This window comes from Gymnodraco acuticeps, unplaced genomic scaffold (assembly GCF_902827175.1).
Source record: "Gymnodraco acuticeps unplaced genomic scaffold, fGymAcu1.1, whole genome shotgun sequence".
Lineage (NCBI taxonomy): Eukaryota > Metazoa > Chordata > Actinopteri > Perciformes > Bathydraconidae > Gymnodraco > Gymnodraco acuticeps.
Window position 1 is genome coordinate 61,424 of NW_022992140.1, and position 21,077 is coordinate 82,500.

A 21,077-nucleotide genomic window follows, 5' to 3' on the forward strand; every position below is an offset into this window, starting at 1 on the left:
GATGCCTTTTCAAATGAGTGCAAGTTTGATGTATTGCCAGCCGCGTAACCAATGTTAGTTGAACAATGCCGACAAACAGCTTTGGTTCGGTCCACCTGTCTTTGTCCGTCATCCTTGTTCGTAACTGCAAACCCAAAATGTTCCCAAACCGGAGACTTCAATGATGCTGGAGGATTTTCAGCTCAACTTTATCTGCGTTCGCCATTTTGACAGTTCCTCAAATTACTGACTAAATTTGAACGCATCCCTGTGACCAGCTCTCATAGTATGCCTCTCGTCCAATGAAATGACTTGCTCGCTCTATGACGCGTTGAACCCAATGTGACCAAATTACTCTGAATGCTGCGACTCAGCACCTGAGATTACTTCCAAGAAGTTGTTCACGTTCTCAATTGTTTACGTTTAACGATATATTCGTTCGGTACAATTCGGTACACACGTGTACCGAACCGAAGGGCCCGTACCGAATAATTTCGGTACGGGTACGTGTACCGTTACACCCCTATTAAACAGGAATACTTTTTCACTCAATTCTGACTTTCAAAATGAAGATTTGGTCTTTAAAAAAACAAGAATTAGGAAATGGAATATAACAAGTAATTTATTAATCAACTTGTAATTCCCTCTTTAAATAATCCAAGTCCAGTTCACATTCAAAGGCTGGATTTTAATCTGTATATTTTGGTGCTATTTCATTGATTTACTGATTTAGATGTTTTATTAATAGCACATAAAGAAACAATGTTCACAATTAAAAACATGTAATAGAGGAATATGCAACGAGAGGCCAAAGACCTACAAGGCTCATTGAGGGTCTCTTTAAATACAAATATGTATTCAAAAAGGAATCTGAATACTTCTTCAATACAATTTGAAATTGACTGCAAGATTTGTGTTTGTATTTTAGTCTGTAGTTCTTTGCCCGTCCCTTTCACCAGATTAAGACGAGAGGTGAGATGAAGACCTCTTCATGTTCATGTCAGATCCAGATGTTTGACAGGCTTACCGGGTTCATTCTGGACATCAACGATTTGTTCAAAGAGTTAGTTAGTTACATTTTTGAGAAATAAAACACTGGTTTCTTTGATTCAAAGCATTTAGTCTTTGGTTATAAACCTCATGACATTTTGATTTGAATAACCCAAATGAAAAGGTGAAACACAGTGCTGTGCTATCAGCGCCTCCTTCACTAAAAACAACATGGTAATAAAAAAAGAAGACTGCCGTAACTCCATTCACGGCAAAGTGCTGTTAGTTTCAACATCACATCAATATTCAACATTGAAACTAGCTGAACAAACCTTATCCTGAAGGGAATGCCTTTGTTCTAGCTCATAGTTAATGACTGCATTACAAACAGGAATATTGGATACAAAATCTAGTTTAATTATTTGAAGGAAATGTGTTTTTTATGGTAAGTTTAAAAATCATAAACAACAAAAGAAACATGTAATGTAAGTTCTTCTTCAATCTCTCAGCCCCTCCACAGCACTCCAAAGTGCACCGATGGGTACACACACCCCCATTTGAGAAACACTAGTCCAACTGACCTCCTTTGTCAAACATGTTTTGCTCTGGGAGGACATTTGTAACTCCATCTTTTAGTCAATAAGCTCCTGAACCTTCCACCTGTCTGTCAACGCTCCATCTCTGCAGGGCTGAGGAGGAACGAGAAGCTGCTTCTGCAAAGAGACGTGAGATCAGGAAGATGGAGTCAATGGAAGAACAATTTGCTCTCAAACGGTAAGAGTAAATGTATATGTCGAGTAGGTCAACAGAACCTTTTGAGCTGAATTGTCTTGAGAGTAAAACTATATCATTTAACACTGCTTTACTTTTCCTGCATTGTTGATTTATATCTTTTTGCCTAGTCCTTATTTTTATTTAAATGTAATGAGATTTTTCTTTAGATTCTGGAAATATACAGAATAAAAATAAACATGTAGTGATAGTATGAATAAAAAACAAGTTAAACTCTGAACTTTAACAGGTGAAAGTACATACATAGAGTAAATCATATTTCCAAAGAAATAAATCCTTCAAATCTGCCTGTTCAGTTTCTGTTGGAATGTGAAGGGTTAAATGCCGTCTCTGCGAGTTATTTTAGTTTTTTGTTACTCGAGGGAAGGGGGGTCAGAGGGCCTAGGTATAAAAGTCACGGCTCGCCACTGGTGTTATGTATGCCCGCCGGGATATGCTTGCACCTCGCGGGAGCGCCCAGACATTTCAATGATCTGTACGGCAAAGTACGGTTTGGAAACTATATCATTTCCTTTTGGAGGGCATTTATAACACGGCAAACACCAGAGCCTCGCTGCGGGGAAACTTGTTCTAATCCGTCAAAATGACAGACTGCTTACAGATTTTTCCGTCATTGGTAAAAAAATATTCGGTTAACGCGACCACTCCCTCCGGGCGACGTTTGGGCCTTCCTCAACCCTAAAAGTGGAGGTGCTGTGGACGCTAAACACCAATCCTACAACAGCAACGAAGAAAGATTGTAGCCAAGGGAGCAGAGCTCAGAGGATAGCTCTTGTCACACACACACACACACACACACACACACACACACACACACACACACACACACACACACACACACACACACACACACACACACACACACACACACACACACACACACACACACACACTAGGGCTGCACGATTTTGGGAAAAAATCTAATTGCGATTTTTCTGACAAATATTGCGATTCGATTTGCGATATTTGTTTTTAAGCGACCCAACAGAAGTTTATTGTAAAATGCGGCCATAACTCCGGCTAGGAAGGTTGCATCAACGTGCTCCCGTCTCTAGCGCCCCGCAGCCCGAGCTACGAGTGAAAGAACTAAAGTTACATGAAGCTTCCGTTGGGTTGCTTTAAAGTCAAGCTTCAGTTTAAGATTCACCCTGTAATAGAAACACGTGATGGAGCATTACTAACCTGACTCAGATGGTTTCACCAAAGCATCTAAAGCTCCTTTGGAAGCCATTTGGAAAGGGCAGGCACTTTCAGAAGCACTTGGCAGGTGATTGGATCAATCTGTCTATCACCTTCTATCATGGGCCACTTCTGATTGGTTAACAATGGCTGGTACATGTGGAGCACAGCACTCCTGATTGGTGTGGATGACTGACACACAAGAAGAAAAACAAGTTTAAAAAAATCGCAGGCTTTGCGATTTGATAATGGCATAATTTCAAATCGCGATTTCGATTTAAAATCGATTAATCGTTCAGCCCTAGTGTGAACAGCTATCCTACCTGTTAACATATACATGTTAGGCTAACGTTGCCTTGGTTAAAGAGCCTGTTGCTGTTGTTTATTGCTTTGAATTGTTTAAAACAATTATTATTATCTTCTTAAACTTGAATGGTAGTCAGGAGCATCACTTCCTAATGTTTTTATATAACACAGTAGGGGTGTAACGGTTCACAAACATTTCGGTTCGGTACGTACCTCGGTTTTTAGGTCACGGTTCGGTTCGGTACGTTTTCGGTACAGCAGAAAAAATTATCACAAAACATAACGTATTTTTTTCAAATTATTATTAAACTGTGACTAATGTATTCACTCAAATAAATACAAAATATAATAAAATAAATATTAAGGTGCAGCATTTCGATGAACTGAAATAATCTGTATTTGAACTTTACTGTACTAGTACTCACAAAACATAAACTATTCGTTTTTGTTTTTTAATTATTATTAAACTGTGAATATTCACTCAAATAAATACAAAATATAATAAAATAAACATTAAGGTGCAGCTTTTCGATGAACTGAAATAATCTGTATTTGAACTGTACTGTACTAGCACCTAAGCAGCCAGTTTGGCCTTATGACTTGCTTGTCATTGTATTTTCATGTTTTTTTAAAGAAAAATTAACTTGTCCACATTGCTGCTGAAAGGGCAGATCTGCTGGCACTAACAATGTCTCCTGCTGTGGAGAACACCCTCTCGCTAGGGACAGAGGTAGCAGATACAGCCAGGTAGCGCTTTGCTAACATGGCAACATAAGGATATTTGGTGTTTGTAATAGCTTTGGCTCGGTCTGAACTCTCTGCGAGTGGTGGAGGCTTACATGCTAGTGGGAGTTGGGTTTGCACTTCAGTCTTTTGGTACCGGTGATATTCACGTTCGGGTGATGCCTTTTCAAATGAGTGTGCAAGTTTGATGTATTGCCAGCCGCGTAACCAATGTTAGTTGAACAATGCCGACAAACAGCTTTGGTTCGGTCCACCTGTCTTTGTCCGTCATCCTTGTACGTAACTGCGAAACCAAAATGTTCCCAAACCGGAGACTTCAATGATGCTGGAGGATTTTCGAGCTCAACTTGATCTGCGTTCGCCATTTCGACAGTTCCTCAAATTACTGACTAAATTTGAACGCATCCCTCTGACCAGCTCTCATAGTATGCCTCTCATCCAATGAAATGACTTGGTCGCTCTATGACGCGTTGAACCCAATGTGAGCAAATTACTCTGAATGCTGCGACTCAGCACCTGAGATTACTTCCAAGAAGTTGTTCACGTTCTCAATTTTTTGCGTTTAACGTTATAGTCGTTCGGTACACTTCGGTACACACCTGTACCGAACCGAAGGGCCCGTACCGAATAATTTCGGTACGGGTACGTGTACCGTTACACCCCTATAACACAGTAATGTATTAGATTCAGTTCAGAGCAAGTCCAAAAATCTTTAATTGGGCAGAAATCAAATGCTGCTCTTATGAAGAACTAATGATGTGTTTAAAACATGTGTTGTTTCCACAGACAGAGAGCAGGGTCTTGTTAGAGATTTAAAGGGATAACTGGTCCGCTTTTCAAATCTCCGCGCGTTCCTATGAAGCTGGTTATAATACAGGAAGGAATCCATATCTACAAAGTAACCGTTAACAATAATCTACTTTAATGGCAATATGACAATGCAATACAATCATTACAATACAACATGATATATTACAGTTATATTGTAATGCTTAAGGAGTAATACCGGCTTACTCCTGCCCTGGTTCGCATACTGCAGAGCTACTTTCACCCGAGGGCAGCATGTGAAGAAGAGGCCGAACGCCAGGGATCCACCGGATATATACCAGAGTAAGAAGGAGGGGTTTGGTGTTAGGTCAGCTGGTCATCTTTTCAGGTCATCTCATTGGGAGATGAACGCTGGCCAGCAGGAAACCAAACAGGCTCACTTTCCAACAAAAGGTCTCAAGGCCTGCATACCTACACCTCCCCCACAGAGCAATAAAACCCTGTTTACTCCAACCAGCCCAGAATGTTTATAGCCATTTGTAGTCCTTACATTTATGAAAGGATAAAACAGAGAAATCAATATAAAACACAAACACAGGTATTATTTGAACAGTATTCACTTAACTGCTACTATTGATAAGCACCAGAGAAACCCAAGGGACCTCTCTTAATATTACAACCACTGTAGCTTGTTCTAAGTTGAATGCAAATCAGGACATGCTCTCACCTTCCCCCATCTTCCTTTGTCCTCAAAAACACATGTCAACAGGCCCCAAATGCAGCTCACAGTTTTACCCAAATTATTCCCATTTTAAGCTTATCCATAGTTTGCTAACATGAATAAATACAAATATAACTCTACAAATCCCCCTTTTTATCTCCTTCTCCAGAGATAAACTTAGACAAGGCATTTTGAAATATACCCACGGTCATTCTTTTCTACTGTGTCCATAAATCCATCCGAAGCTGGTATTTAGAGCACTTGAAACCTTCATGGAGACAGAACACCACTTTCCATGGCAGTGAAGGAACCATGAGGGGGTAGCTGAGTGCTAGAATCATCAGCCCCCCCCCCCCCCTCCCTCGGAGGAATAGCCCACAAGGACAGCTAATAGGGAGGGGGAGATGCAGCTTTCCCTTCACGGGTAGAACTGATCAGAGCGAAGTAGACTCCTCTGCTGTGCCGTCCTGGCTTGCCGTGTCTTTGTCCACCCAATCCGCTGACAGCAGCTTCTGGGCTGCCTGCTAGAGAGATGTCTTCCTCCTCCTCGTCCTCCGGCCCGCTGATGGCGGCTTCCGGGTCGATGCTGTAGAGATGTCTTCCCGATCCTCCTTCTCCGGCCCGCTGATGATGCCTCCCGGGTCGTCTGCTGTAAGGATGTCTCCAGGGTCCTCCTTCTCCAGTCCGCTGCTTCCGAGTAGTCCACGTCTGCCAGGGCCACGTCCGTCCTGATGTCGTCCCCTGGTCCTAGTAGGTGGTTTCCCCGCCGCACACTGGCTCCCGTGGTACGAGCTGTCCCCCTTTTCTCCCAGGCAGACGGCATAAGAGGTCCGCTGGGTCACTCGGTCGGGGTCGGAGAGCCTGGGGTTGAGCCACTTTGTCCTCGTGCTTCTCGGGTCCCCCTTTTGGCGCCAGTGACCTGTGTGGAGAAATCTGATACAACTCCCTCAAGCCTACGCTCAGCTGTTTTGACCCACTTGGAGCCTGTTGGTGGGGTGTCTTGAAACAACAGCCGTCTGTGAACAGGTTTTCCAAATTAATTGTAGACCTCCTATCTGCCAGTACAGCTTCAGAATCTTAATACTTGGATTGTGCCAACTAAATAAGAACCTCAACATCTTTAGGTAAACTAAATAACATATTTCAATAGCTCTGAATTTCTGACAAGCATCCGTGTTTATTTTTAAATGAAATCCTATTTAAAATCTAAATATAATATGAACTGCTAATGTTTCTGGTAAAGAAACACACTAATGTTATGGATTCAAAAACAACCAAAATCACGATGCTAACAAAGTGAATGATTTCCTGGTGATACTGCTTCTACCTGTCAGTGCTTAGATATTATCAAGCTGAAAAAATGAATACAGAATTCCAACAAACTGTCATCAAATGTCTTTCTATTATAAATTTAGATGAAATGTATATCCCCATAATGACCTAAATAATAAAGTATATGGCTTTTACTCCTTTACCAGGCTAGTTACATGATGTTGTCTAAATTAAATTCTGTCTCAATACACTACTATGTTTTAGCTTTAACTGTAATATGTTCTTTCTACATTTCAAACCTCAGTTACTCTAATGTCTGTTAAAATATTACAACATTGTTTCACTATCACAGGTCAACTTCTTCGGTTTCACAGTAGCCCCTTGGCCACTGATTCTGTGTTACCTGTTATAATTCAAATCAATATTTAGAAACATCTCAACCTTCATCAAACAGTATCTTATCCCCAGATATGGAGCAGGTTAATTACATTCAATTCTCAGTTTGAACATCTGGGTTGGGGCGGAAGGTTTCTGTCAATCCTTAAAAGAACAATTTAAATTGTGAATTTTACAGCCATGTTAACATTTATACATTATACTCACTCCCCCTTTTTACACATGAAATCATGTGTAACAAACCCCTGTAATGGGAGGGGAACAAAAACTGTCAGGTAATTGGTTAGGGACATAACGAACATTATTATCATTATTTCCACAGTGAACACTTCAGTGAAAAGAAGTGTTCCTCTCCGTCCTTCAGGCCTAAAAGAAACAGAATCTTCAGATTGTAGTTTTACATTTGCAAACCGCCAACTCATGTGAGAGGAAAATATCACATGTGCGGTTTCCCCTTTTTGTGGAATTTTTAGGAAACCTCTCGTTTCCCTTGGAGCTCCAAAATAATATGTTAGTCCAAAAACATGCTTGGTTAGTTATTGTTTTAGAATCATGCAGTTACACTGATCACATGCCGGCATTCATTCACACTCACACTGTCTGGTTGTCATGTCAAGTTTGGTCAGGTTCACCCCAGAGTCAGTCATCCACAGTGCCTTGTCAAGTTACACTGTCGGTCAGGGTCAAAGGTCAGTTGGTCTCCGTCTTTTTTGGCCATGTGTCGTGCTCTGCAGAGACTTTGACATTTCAGCATAGGCCAGTATCCTTTGTCTACAAAAATATGTCACGATTTCAACTATAATTTTCAAGATGATTCTCACTTGTCATTGGGACTTCCGCCTCCCACTTTTCCTGAAACTTGGTACAAAACTCACTTCCTTCGAGTACCACTACTACTGCAATCCAATTACACCTAATTAGTATTAAAATGTCTAATGATCTATTTCAGAAACTTGTGTACATAACTATTATCTTGAGTCAAAACATTACTAGGATCTGTGTCGCTCTGCATTTCATAGCTCATTATAATTCTGGTCTACTTAAAAAACGATGTTAAACTCTTTAGCAGTGTGTGGAACCTTGGGTGTCCGAACATGCAACAATTACTCCCTCCTTTATCAAGGATTTAAAACCGAAGTCTGGTAATAACTATGCCACAATGGTGAAATCAACACTTTAGATTGGAATTTAATATGTGGCTTGGCACTAGCCATTAATACAAACAAAGATTTGTCCTATAGAGTGGTTCCTAAAACTATCCTTTTAATGGTGATCAATATTGTAACCAATGAGATCACTACTTTATTCACACGTGAATAAAAATGTCTTAAAGAATGATTTGTTAACATGATGAAAATATTGAAGAATATGGTTCTACTCTGTCAGTGTGTTTTAGGATGATTATCATTTTACTTTAATAGTTTCCTCTTTACTGCTATTTTTAATTTACCAAATGATTAATAAATCTTTCTGTCTTTACGTATTTATGAAGTTAATTCAAGTTATTTAAATGTGCGTTTTGTGAATAAGTGTGTTTATGTGTAACTCACTCATTCCCGTTCTCCTTTCCTCCTCCCCTGGTTTTCTCAAGCCGTGACCCCGGCCTCCTCACTTCTAATCGACCATGCCAACTCCTCTGATTCTGTCTTCTCTTCAGTCCATCAGCTGTTGAATCCATCCACTGTAACTTTTGTAGGCCGCCATTGGCCCAGTCACATCTACAGCCCCATCATGCCACTGTTGTTGCACTCCTCCTTTACAGTCTCTCTGCTGTTTTTATGGAGGGCGGATTCTGCTCTCATGTCTATTGTGCCAAATCTCGCGGCGCAGTTTGGAACTTCATGTCCTGTTTGAGGGACCGATGAGAGTTTCTCTCTGTATGTCAGCATGCTGGTTTGGTTCTGGATGCCACAGGTGGAGATAGTTCTGGCTGCAGTCTTGATGTAGTCTTGTTGTTGTTGTTGGTTCAGCTCTGGTTCTCTGTCTGTACGATGGAGAAGGAGGAGTCTCCTGTTGGGTTAGGTCTCGTTGTCTGCTTGGAGGGTCGGGATCAAAGCCTTTCTAACTCAGAGGGGGAGTCCAGGTCCCGGTACACATTACCTATAAGAAGTCTAGCCCACTGATGTTAAATAAATCCAACCCTTTCCACTCTGTCTCTTTCTAATCATACTATCTGTCTTAGTTGTTAAATGCCATCTAAACAACATAATTAATGTCTACTTATGATATTACAAAAACTCACTCCAAAAATTGTTTCATCCATTGTTACATATTTACCCAACACAACTCTGAAATACTTACATGTTTCCAGCATCACATATTCCACACACTATGAAAGAACATCTCCATATCTTCTCTCATTTTAAATCCCACTGTTACTTCGAACAATAGTAAACCTGCAGAGCACACCAATCGGATCACAGTAATGAAATTTGAATCAAGTGTAGGCCTATGTCTTCTTTCTGAACATTTATTTATATTGTCTAAATTTGCAAACAGTTCGAGTGTAAAATGTGTTTTGCACAATATATTTACACTCTACAGATTCTTGAGTTTACTCATCTCCTGGTGCTGTCGTTGTAAAAAATGTTCAATCCCTTATTGTTTTGTACCAGTTTACCAAAATCAGTTATAATTAATATACTGGGAACGTGCTTCCCGTCTTCAATACCGGCCAGCAATGTAATGATTAAACTCTAAGCTCGCATAAGTTTCAAGGGTGTGATACCCCCTTTCAGCCACTAGATGGCAGCAGCAGAAGTTTCAAGGGTGTGATACCCCCTTTCAGCCACTAGATGGCAGCAGCAGAAGTTTCCAGACAAAGGGAAACGCTCTACCTTGGTTTAATATATAACAGACCTCTGGCTTTAAGCTTTTAGCATTGGTCTGTTATTTAAACCCCAGTTTTAAACGGCGACTCGATCTGATTTATCGAGTTTCCAGGTTTTGTCGTGCAGGAATCAAACCTCGCATAACAAACTGCACCATCTCTACGCCACTCAGGAATAAACACCTGCAGATCCACGCCAAACTGCTCTATTTTACGTCACGCAGGACTTTCGTCTACCTGTCGATCAACGTTTACGTTTTGTATATAACTTTCCTAACATAGTAAAATATGCATTGTATATTCCATTTAAACTATAAAAACACTGTGAAACGCCTACAGACAATCCTAAAGTTTTAGCGTATCCAATTACAGACAGGCGACTTTCATCGTCTGCTTACCTTATTTGCAAAGTTGCAGAGTCCTGCTGATTGTCTGAGATGTTTGAAAGCGTCTGAATTCTTCCTCAGCTTCGTTATCTCTACACGTCGGGGTCACCATTTTGTTAGAGATTTAAAGGGATATCTTGTCCGCTTTTCAAATCTCCGCGCGTTCCTATGAAGCTGGTTATAATACAGGAAGGAATCCATATCTACAAAGTAACAGTTAACAATAATCTACTTTAATGACAATATGACAATGCAATACAATCATTACAATACAACATGATATATTACAGTTATATTGTAATGCTTAAGGAGTAATACCGGCTTACTCCTGCCCTGGTTCGCATACTGCAGAGCTACTTTCACCCGAGGGCAGCATGTGAAGAAGAGGCCGAACGCCAGGGATCCACCGGATATATATACCAGAGTAAGAAGGAGGGGTTTGGTGTTAGGTCAGCTGGTCATCTTTTCAGGTCATCTCATTGGGAGACGCAACGCAGCAGGAAACGCAGCAGGAAACCAAACAGGCTCACTTTCCAACAAAAGGTCTCAAGGCCTGCATACCTACACCTCCCCCACAGAGCAATAAAACCCTGTTTACTCCAACCAGCCCAGAATGTTTATAGCCATTTGTAGTCCTTACATTTATGAAAGGATAAAACAGAGAAATCAATATAAAACACAAACACAGGTATTATTTGAACAGTATTCACTTAACTGCTACTATTGATAAGCACCAGAGAAACCCAAGGGACCTCTCTTAATATTACAACCACTGTAGCTAGATCTAAGTTGAATGCAAATCAGGACATGCTCTCACCTTCCCCCATCTTCCTTTGTCCTCAAAAACACATGTCAACAGGCCCCAAATGCAGCTCACAGTTTTACCCAAATTATTCCCATTTTAAGCTTATCCATAGTTTGCTAACATGAATAAATACAAATATAACTCTACAGTCTCCAGCCCCCAGCTGTCTGTCTCTGATGAGTGACAGGTCTATAGGGCAACCTCTAAACTTTAGTGATGAACCTGGACACCCAGACACAAAGTAAGAGTCTGTTTCTACTGTAACCTGAAGAGGATTCAGTTGTTATGTAATCTGATAATATAAACTGCTTTTAATATAATGACATGAGCGCAGTACAGAAACACAGAAGAAGAGAGTAAATAAGTGGTTAATATTAACATGGCGAGCAGGGTGTGTTTAACATTAGCATATCTACCACAAAAGCTCTTTCCTCACAGCTACATGCTCCTCACTGATGTCTTCCTGCCACTCCCTGCACCCAGGTCACCAGCGATAGTAATTCATCTATATAGTGAAATCATTCTCACACTCAACATGTAGGACTTTGTTTTAGGTAAAGCTAAAAAATGACAAACATTTCAGTCTTGTAATCCTCACAAATGACTGGTAACTACAGAAACCCACAAACACGACTTCAAAACAGAAAGTTGAGGGCAAGTCTGAACATCTTTAATCAGGTAATGCTTTTCTTATGATGAACTAATGATGTTTGTAAAACATGTGTTGTTTCCACAGACAGAGAGCAGGGTCTCCAGCCCTCAGCATTCTGTCTCTGATGAGTGGCGGGTCTATGTGGCCACCTCTAAACTTCAGTGATGAACCTGGACCCTCAGACACAAAGTAAGAGTCTGTTTCTACTGTGACCTGAAGAGGATTCAGTTCTTACATCATCTGATAATATAAACTGCTTTTAATATAATGACATGAGCGCAGTACAGAAACACAGTAGAAGAGAGTAAATAAGTGTTTAGTAATAACTTGGTGAGCAGGGTGTGTTTAACATTAGCATATCTACCACAAAAGCTCTTTGCTGCTTACCACGCAGCCTTCTTACAGTGCAGACGCGTTTCTGCTTGCTCTTGCCTCTGCTTACTTTTTAATGCTGTTTTTCTATTTTTCTTTTCTGAAAACTTCGAGCAGCGGCTCCTGGACATTAACCTATCACTGGGACAGTTCATCTTCGTGAATAGACGGAGGGTTTCAGCCATATTTCAATATTTTTACGACAACCTCAGTCTCACAGTAGCGTGGCCTAGCAACGGCTAAAGCCTGGTACTGCATGCTATTTACAGGGCGGCCAAGTTTCAGTAACAAGTAGGAGTGAGACTTTCGGGGGAAGATGCGTTTCGATTTTTTTTGTTGCCTTTTTTAACGTCGATTTAGAGGAATATCTCAATTTAAATGAACATTAAGACTGTTGTGATGTCTTCACCCCCATGCCAGCTGCCCTCCCTGCACTGTCGGCCTCCTCATGCGTATATAGTGTTAATAATTGACCAGCACAAGTAGAAATAAAAACAATTGTAACAAGAAAAGGTTTGACAAATAAAATACATTTATTTATAAAATGTCAATATAAAGAAAACATAGCAGCCTTTTAAGAACCAATGGCAGCCTTTTCCTTTAGTGCATTATTTTTTTAAGAGTAACAAAATTAGAACCAGAATAATATATATATATATAATATATATTATAAATAAATAAAGTGCATGTCTTTGTTTGTGTGTTTTGGTTTACATGACATGTCTCATGTTGTAGGTGTTTGTGGCAGATGTTGATGCCTTGATGACAGAGGGAGGGGGCTCCCATTTGAAACGCTGTGGTTCAAGGTTTGCCATCTTCACAGTCATGATGGATGATAGAGTTCCATCAAGAGCCAAACAGTTTTTCGGGTTTTGTTTAGTCCCACCACAGAGAACACTCGTTCAGCATCAGCATTTGAATGTGGAAGTACCAACACCAACTTGGCAATACGGGAGAGCCTCCCAAATCTGCTCATCCCGGTCACCTTTGAAAAATGTAGGAAGCCTAATTACTCTCAAGTATTTTTGTATAGAATTAAGTTGATTACGTCAATGGGTATTTCAAAGGGTGCAGAATAATTCTTACCTTCTTCTTCATTGATGCCAAGTTCCCCCAAAAGCTCTCAATGTCGAACGTGGCTGGGTCTTCGGGCATGGCAATGTCCATGGACTGGTAGTCCAGAAACTCCTCACCCAGTTTGTCACGCTCGTCAGGTCCGTTGTATGGGAGAAGTTCAGGAAACCTAAAAAGAGCACAATGTGCACTGATCTGGTCGAGTAATGTAGCTGAAACGGGTTGTTTTTCAGAAGTGGTCATTAAACTTTACAATCTATCAAGAAAATGTTAAGAAAATGTGACAAGAGCCAAGAGTCTTTAACCTGCTCTACTTAAGCATATTGAGATAACTTGTGTTATGATTTGGCACTATAGATAAATGTACTTGACTTGATACCCCAACTAACCTGTCGACAAAGTACAAGGCGTCTTCCACTCTACACTCTACACTCTACACTCTACACTCTACACTCTACACTCTACACTCTACACTCTACACTCTACACTCTACACTCTACACTCTACACTCTACACTCTACACTCTACACTCTACACTCTACACTCTACACTCTACACTCTACACTCTACACTCTACACTCTACACTCTACACTCTACACTCTACACTCTACACTCTACCCTCTGCTGGACATCCAGAAACATGGCATGTTTTATCAGGGAATCTCTCATGGGGAGTTTCTTCATGGCATACTCCACAGCCCTCACCAGAAACGCCACTGCTGCCTGCTGGAACCTCTGCACTTGCTGCGGTGTAATGTCTCCTGCATCAAGGAGCCTGTTGAGTGTAGCTCGAGTAGTGAAGCCGATCACCAGCTTTTCTCCTACGAGAGACACAATAAATCAACAACGTCACCTCATTAAGGTGCTGTATGCGATTCTGGAGAAAGATTGATGCAATATGTTCTCATTCCCAACACCAACATGTCAGTATGAGACTGGGAATAAGACCGGTGTTGAGTCCCTTTAGCAATCATCAACAACCACAATAGCTAACTTGAAAGCACCCCTTTAAGTATCTTCATCACATCAGGGATTGATTGATTGAATACTTTATTAGACAGAAATGCAAACAGCACAAGGTTCAGTCACACATTTGGGCTAAAAGGATAACATAAAAAAGTCCTGTGGACTTGTTTCCATTGTGGTCCTATGTGTGTGATGAGATGAGATTATCAAACTCATAACTTGTCTGCACAAGCAGCCCTCTAACAAACACAAACAGTATGATGTGAGTGAGATCAGTGAGTGGATAGTGTATGTGCATCTGCTGATGTGAAACTTGGAGGATTACCTGGCAGTTGGTTTGATGGGTCCTTATAGAGGATTTCATGCAATTCCCGGTGCTGCTGGCTTCAGAAACTTCGAGAGAAACTTGCGGATGATGAAAAAAGGAACAAACATAGTACATTATTACTAGCATACTGTATTACTAGCATACTGTATTACTAGCATACTGTATTACTAGCATACTGTATTACTAGCATACTGTATTACTAGCATACTGTATTACTAGCATACTGTATTACTAGCATACTGTATTACTAGCATACTGTATTACTAGCATACTGTATCCCAACCTTCCCAATTTACCTCATCATGTAGAAGGAAGATGGAGGACTTCTCTCTCTGGAGGAGGAGGTTGAAGGTGGAGAAGACTGGCAACGTTGCTTGATAGAGCTTACACACCTTCCGGGGCAAACTGAAAACTCATCTCTTTCGACTCCACTTCGAGCGTTAGAACTATTAACGAAGCACTTTTATACTAATAAAGGACTGGCTTACCTAAAGCCAGTTGAGTAGCACTTGAAATGTTTGGTTCTATGAAACCTGATATACTTATATGATTCTGTTTTCTTCAAGGTTGTGTCTTCCTGGTCGAATGTACTTATTGTAAGTCGCTTTGGATAAAAGCGTCAGCTAAATGCAATGTAATGTAATGTAATGAGTAGAAGTACTCAGATCTTGTACTTGAGTAAAAGTAGAAGTACTCAGATCGTGTACTTGAGTAAACGTAGAAGTACTCAGATCTTGTACTTGAGTAAAAGTAGAAGTACTCAGATCGTGTACTTGAGTAAAAGTAGAAGTACTCAGATCGTGTACTTGAGTAAAAGTAGAAGTACTCAGATCTTGTATTTGAGTAAAGTAGAAGTACTCAGATCTTGTACTTGAGTAAGAGTAGAAGTACTCAGATTTGTACTTGAGTAAGAGTAGAAGTACTCAGATCTTGTACTTTAGTAAAAGTAGAAGTACTCAGATCGTGTACTTGAGTAAAAGTAGAAGTACTCAGATCGTGTACTTGAGTAAAAGTAGAAGTAACTCAGATCTTGTACTTGAGTAAAAGTAGAAGTACTCTGATCTTGTATTTGAGTAAGAGTAGAAGTACTCAGATCTTGTACTTGATTAAAAGTAGAAGTACTCAGATCTTGTACTTGAGTAAAAGTAGAAGTACTCAGATCTTGTATTTGAGTAAGAGTAGAAGTACTCAGATCTTGTACTTGATTAAAAGTAGAAGTACTCAGATCTTGTATTTGAGTAAGAGTAGAAGTACTCAGATCTTGTACTTGATTAAAAGTAGAAGTACTCAGATCTTGTATTTGAGTAAGAGTAAAGTACTCAGATCTTACTTGAGTAAAAGTAAGAAGTACTCAGATCTTGTTACTTGAGTAAAAGTAGAAGTACTCAGATCTTGTACTTGAGTAAAAGTAGAAGTACTCAGATCTTGTACTTGAGTAAAAGTAGAAGTACTCAGATCTTGTACTTGAGTAAAAGTAGAAGTACTCAGATCTTGTACTTGAGTAAAAGTAGAAGTACTCAGATTGTACTTGAGTAAAAGTAGAAGTACTCAGATCTTGTACTTGAGTAAAAGTAGAAGTACTCAGATCTGTACTTGAGTAAAAGTAGAAGTACTCAGATCTTGTACTTGAGTAAAGTAGAAGTACTCAGATCTTGTACTTGAGTAAAAGTAGAAGTACTCAGATCTTGTACTTGAGTAAAAGTAGAAGTACTCAGATCTTGTACTTGAGTAAAAGTAGAAGTACTCAGATCTTGTACTTGAGTAAAAGTAGAAGTACTCAGATCTTGTACTTGAGTAAAAGTAGAAGTACTCAGATCTTGTACTTGAGTAAAAGTAGAAGTACTCAGATCTTGTACTTGAGTAAAAGTAGAAGTTAAAAGTAGAAAGTACAAGATCTTGTTCTTGAGTAAAAGTAGAAGTACTCAGATATTGTACTTGAGTAAAAGTAGAAATACTCAGATCTTGTACTTGAGTAAAAGTAGAAGTACTCAGATCTTGTACTTGAGTAAATGTAGAAGTACTCAGATCTTGTACTTGAGTAAAAGTAGAAATACTCAGATCTTGTACTTGAGTAAAAGCAGAAGTACTCAGATCTTGTACTTGAGTAAAAGTAGAAGTACTCAGATCTTGTACTTCATTAAAAGTAGAAGTACTCAGATCTTGTTCTTGAGTAAAAGTAGAAGTACTCAGATATTGTACTTGAGTAAAAGTAGAAATACTCAGATCTTGTACTTGAGTAAAAGTAGAAGTACTCAGATCTTGTACTTGAGTAAATGTAGAAGTACTCAGATCTTGTACTTGAGTAAAAGTAGAAATACTCAGATATTGTACTTTAGTAAAAGTAGAAGTACTCAGATCTTGTTCTTGAGTCAAAGTAGAAGTACTCAGATCGTGTACTTGAGTAAAAGTAGAAGTACCAGAGTGTAGGAATACTCTGTTACAGTAAAAGTCCTGCATTCAAAATGTTCCTCAAGTGAAAGTAGAAAAGTATTCTCATCAAAATATAGTGAAAGTAGCGACAGTGAAAGTAGTCGTTGTGCAGATTGGTCCATTTCAGAATAATATATATGATATGTTTTATAATGATTGATCATGAAAGTGTTCTCAAAGCTGGTAAAGGTGCAGCTTGTTTTACAAATTAGATCAAAGTCAAGTAAAGTACAAATATCTCAAAATTGTACTTGAGTAGAGTACTTGAAGAAGTGTACTTAGTAACTTCCCACATCTGAAATCAGATATGACTTCAAGTCATGTGATCATTTCTTAGTATTTGATCCTTCAACTTGGCCTCAGGAAATGCAAGGACTTCACAGTTTTGGCAACAAGTTTTGGAGAAAGCAAATCGGAGGCTTAAAAAGAGACAGGGAGGTGCATCTTCATCATCTAGCATGCAAGAAGTGTAAATAGAGGACAGTGAAGGAGACGATGAGGAGGTGAGTACCAAACGCTGTCTCCTGGTACTCATCTGAGTAACTCACTCAAAAAGTGATGTGCACCCCTGCTTATAGATACTATCTCTTTGCGTTAGTGAGCCGGATCATTTGACTCGGCTCTCTTAAAGCGCCGGCTGTTTCGGCTCCCAAACGGCTCTTCATGTTACAACAGTTTACCACGGAGCCTCAGTTTACCACGGAGCCTCAGTTTACCACGGAGCCTCAGTTTACCACGGAGCCTCAGTTTACCACGGAGCCTCAGTTTACCACGGAGCCTCAGTTTACCACGGAGCCTCAGTTTCGCCGCTGAGCTTCAGTCTGCAATGTTCAAAACAACAGATAGAGCCAGAAATCTAGGTGTAGTCATGGACTCTGACCTGAGTTTCAACAGTCACATTAAAACTGTTACTAAATCAGCCTACTATCACCTAAAGAATATATCTAGGATTAAAAGACTAATGTCACAGCAGGATTTGGAAAAACTTGTCCATGCTTTTATCTTCAGTAGACTCGACTACTGCAATGGTGTCTTCACAGGTCTCACTAAGAAATCTATTAGAAAGCTGCAGCTGATTCAGAACGCTGCTGCTCGAGTCCTCACTAACACTAAGAAAGTGGATCACTCCTGTTCTGAAGTCTTTACACTGGCTTCCTGTGTGTCAAAGAATAGATTTCTAAATACTGCTGCTGGTTTATAAAGCACTGAATGGTTTAGGCCCAAAATACATTTCTGACCTCCTGCTAAATGATGAACCATCCAGATCTCTCAGGTCTTCAGGGACTGGTCAGCTTTCTGTCCCCAGAGTCAGAACTAAACACGGAGAAGCAGCGTTCAGTTATTATGCTCCAAATATCTGGAACAAACTCCCAGAAACCTGCAGGTCCGCTGCAACTCTGACTACTTTTAAATCCAGGTTGAAGACTTTTCTTTTTGTCGCTGCTTTTAATTGAACTATTCACATCTTAAAACTGCACTGTAACTTTGATCCATGTACTTTTTCTTTTAATGTTTATTTTATTATCTTTTCTTTTTAACGACTGATTTTAAATGCCTTTTTCTGAATGTCTTTCGTTTTTTGTAAAGCACTTTGAATTGCCTTGTGTTGAAAAGTGCTATATAAATAAACTTGCCTTGCCTCACAGCTACATGCATACACTGATGTCTTCCTACCACTACCTGCACCCAGGTCATCAGCGATAGTAATTCGTGAAATCATTCTCACACTCAACATGTAGGACTTTGTTTTAGGTAAAGCTAAAAAATGACAAACATTTTAAACTTGTAATCCTCACAAATCCCTGGTAACTACAGAAACCCACAAACACGACTGTAGAACAGAAAGTTGAGGGCAAGTCTGAACATCTTTAATCAGGTAATGCTTTTCTTATGATGAACTAATGATGTGTGTAAAACATGTGTTGTTTCCACAGACAGAGAGCAGGGTCTCCAGCCCCCAGCTGTCTGTCTCTGAAGAGCTGCCGGTCTTTGGGGGAACCTCTAATCTTCAGTAATGACTTTGGACCCCCAGACACAAAGTAAGACTCTGTTTCTACTGTGACCTGAAGAGGATTCAGTTCTTACATCATCTGATCATATAAACTGCTTTATTAATAATAAATACATAAGGGCAGTATATTACAGAAACGCAGTCAGTTTAGTTAAGTAGTAAGATAGCAGTACAGTACAGTGTAAAAGGGCTATTTCAATTTAAAACAATATATACCTTTTTTTTAATTGTTATCATGCCTTCATCTTTTCTTTTTCAGAACAAGGGTTTCTGCCTGAGTGTAACCCTTTGCCAGCTCAGCATATTTTTTAATAGTTAATAATAAGAGTAATAACTTGGTGAGCAGGTGCGGTTGAGAGAGAGCAACACACACACACACACACACACACACACACACACACACACACACACACACACACACACACACACACCACACACACACACACACACACACACACACACACACACACACACACACACACACACACACACCACACACACACACACACACACACACACACACACACACACACACACACACACACACACACACTTTTTGTCTAACACGCTAACACAGTTCTGTGTACTGTTATGTTCTTATGTTGAACATGAATTAATTTACTTTGTAAGTAATTATGGGACATATTTCTTCTTTCATAGCAATTTTCCTTCATACTTTCTTGCCGTGAAATAAGTCTTAAATTCTATTCAAAGCGGTCTTAAAAAGGTCTTAAACAGTCTTACATTTGAGTTGGCGAAACCTGCAGGAACCCTGTACATGGTGGTTTGCGCCTGGCACAAGAATGAAGCGAGTACAGTAAAGTAACACTTTAAAGTACACCAAACACACAGTTGAGGAAAGTAAAGATTCATTGAACTCTTGTTGAGTTCCTTAGCATCATCAGTGATTGTAAATAATTTACTATAGTGTAATCATTCTCACACTCAACATCTTGGACTTTGTGTTAGGTTAAGTACATAAAATACAAACATGTGAAACTTTTTATTCTACAAATGAATTGTAACGACAATAACCCACAAACGCTACTGTAAAACAGAAAGAGCAGAGTAAGTCTGAACATCTTTAACCAGGTAATGCTTTTCTTATGATGAACTAATGATGTGTAAAACATGTGTTGTTTCCACAGACAGAGAGCAGGGTCTCTAGCCCCCAGCTGTCTGTCTCTGAAGAGTGACGGGTCTATGTGGCCACCTCTAAACTTCAGTGATGAACCTGGACCCTCAGACACAAAGTAAGACTCTGTTTCTACTGTAACCTGAAGAGGATTCAGTTCTTACATCATCTGATCATATAAACTGCTTTATTAATAATAAATACAGAAGGGCAGTATATTACAGAAACGCAGTAAGTTTAGTTAAGTAGTAAGATAGCAGTACAGTACAGTGTAAAAGGGCTATTTCAATTTAAAACAATATGTACATTTTTTTTTTAAATTGTTATCAGGCCTTCATCTTTTCTTTTTCAGAACAAGGGTTTCTGCCTGAGTGTAACCCTTTGCCAGCTCAGCATATTTTTTAATAGTTAATAATAAGTAGGGATGCTCCGATCGCCAAAAGCTGTAATCTGTAACCACTATTTCCGGAAAGAGCCTCGAACCTCGTGCGACAATACATTTTTACTCTTTGGTTGGTGCACAGACTCAGACAGAGTCTCTTGGCAACACGATCCTCCAATCAGCATTCGGCCGGCCTGTGGAAGTCCCTCCCTACTCTGGCGCCATCATACGTAATTTGTTTTCGCTAACGTTTCTACAGAAACCCCGAGCTCTACAGTTCCTCATATTCAAATAAATAATGGCGGTGGTAGCGTATGTAGGGTCTTGGCTTGGGAATTGGAAGGTTACTGGTTCGAGTCCCCGAAAGATCAACCGCTACCGAGCTGTCCCTGAGCAAGGCACCGTTCCCCCCGGAAAGCGTACATATGGCAGCCCACCACTCCTATGCAGTATGTAAATGTCCCCTCTGTGGGACGATAAAGGGTTCCTTTTTTGTAATATATAATTCTATGTGTAAACCAGAGTCAGATACACACAATATAGTAGCTGTTGTATTTA

General features: G+C 39.9%; 1 protein-coding gene across 1 annotated transcript in view; it reads left to right on the forward strand.

Moving 5' to 3' along the window:
- LOC117538292 overlaps positions 1 to 21,077 on the forward strand; it is a 43,044-nt gene that overhangs the window by 10,309 nt on the left and 11,658 nt on the right. Inside the window, exons 4-5 of the mRNA XM_034203899.1 lie at positions 18,926 to 19,030; positions 20,151 to 20,255. Of these exons, the coding sequence (XP_034059790.1) occupies positions 18,926 to 19,030; positions 20,151 to 20,255 (210 nt within the window). The remainder of the gene's footprint in view (positions 1 to 18,925; positions 19,031 to 20,150; positions 20,256 to 21,077) is intronic.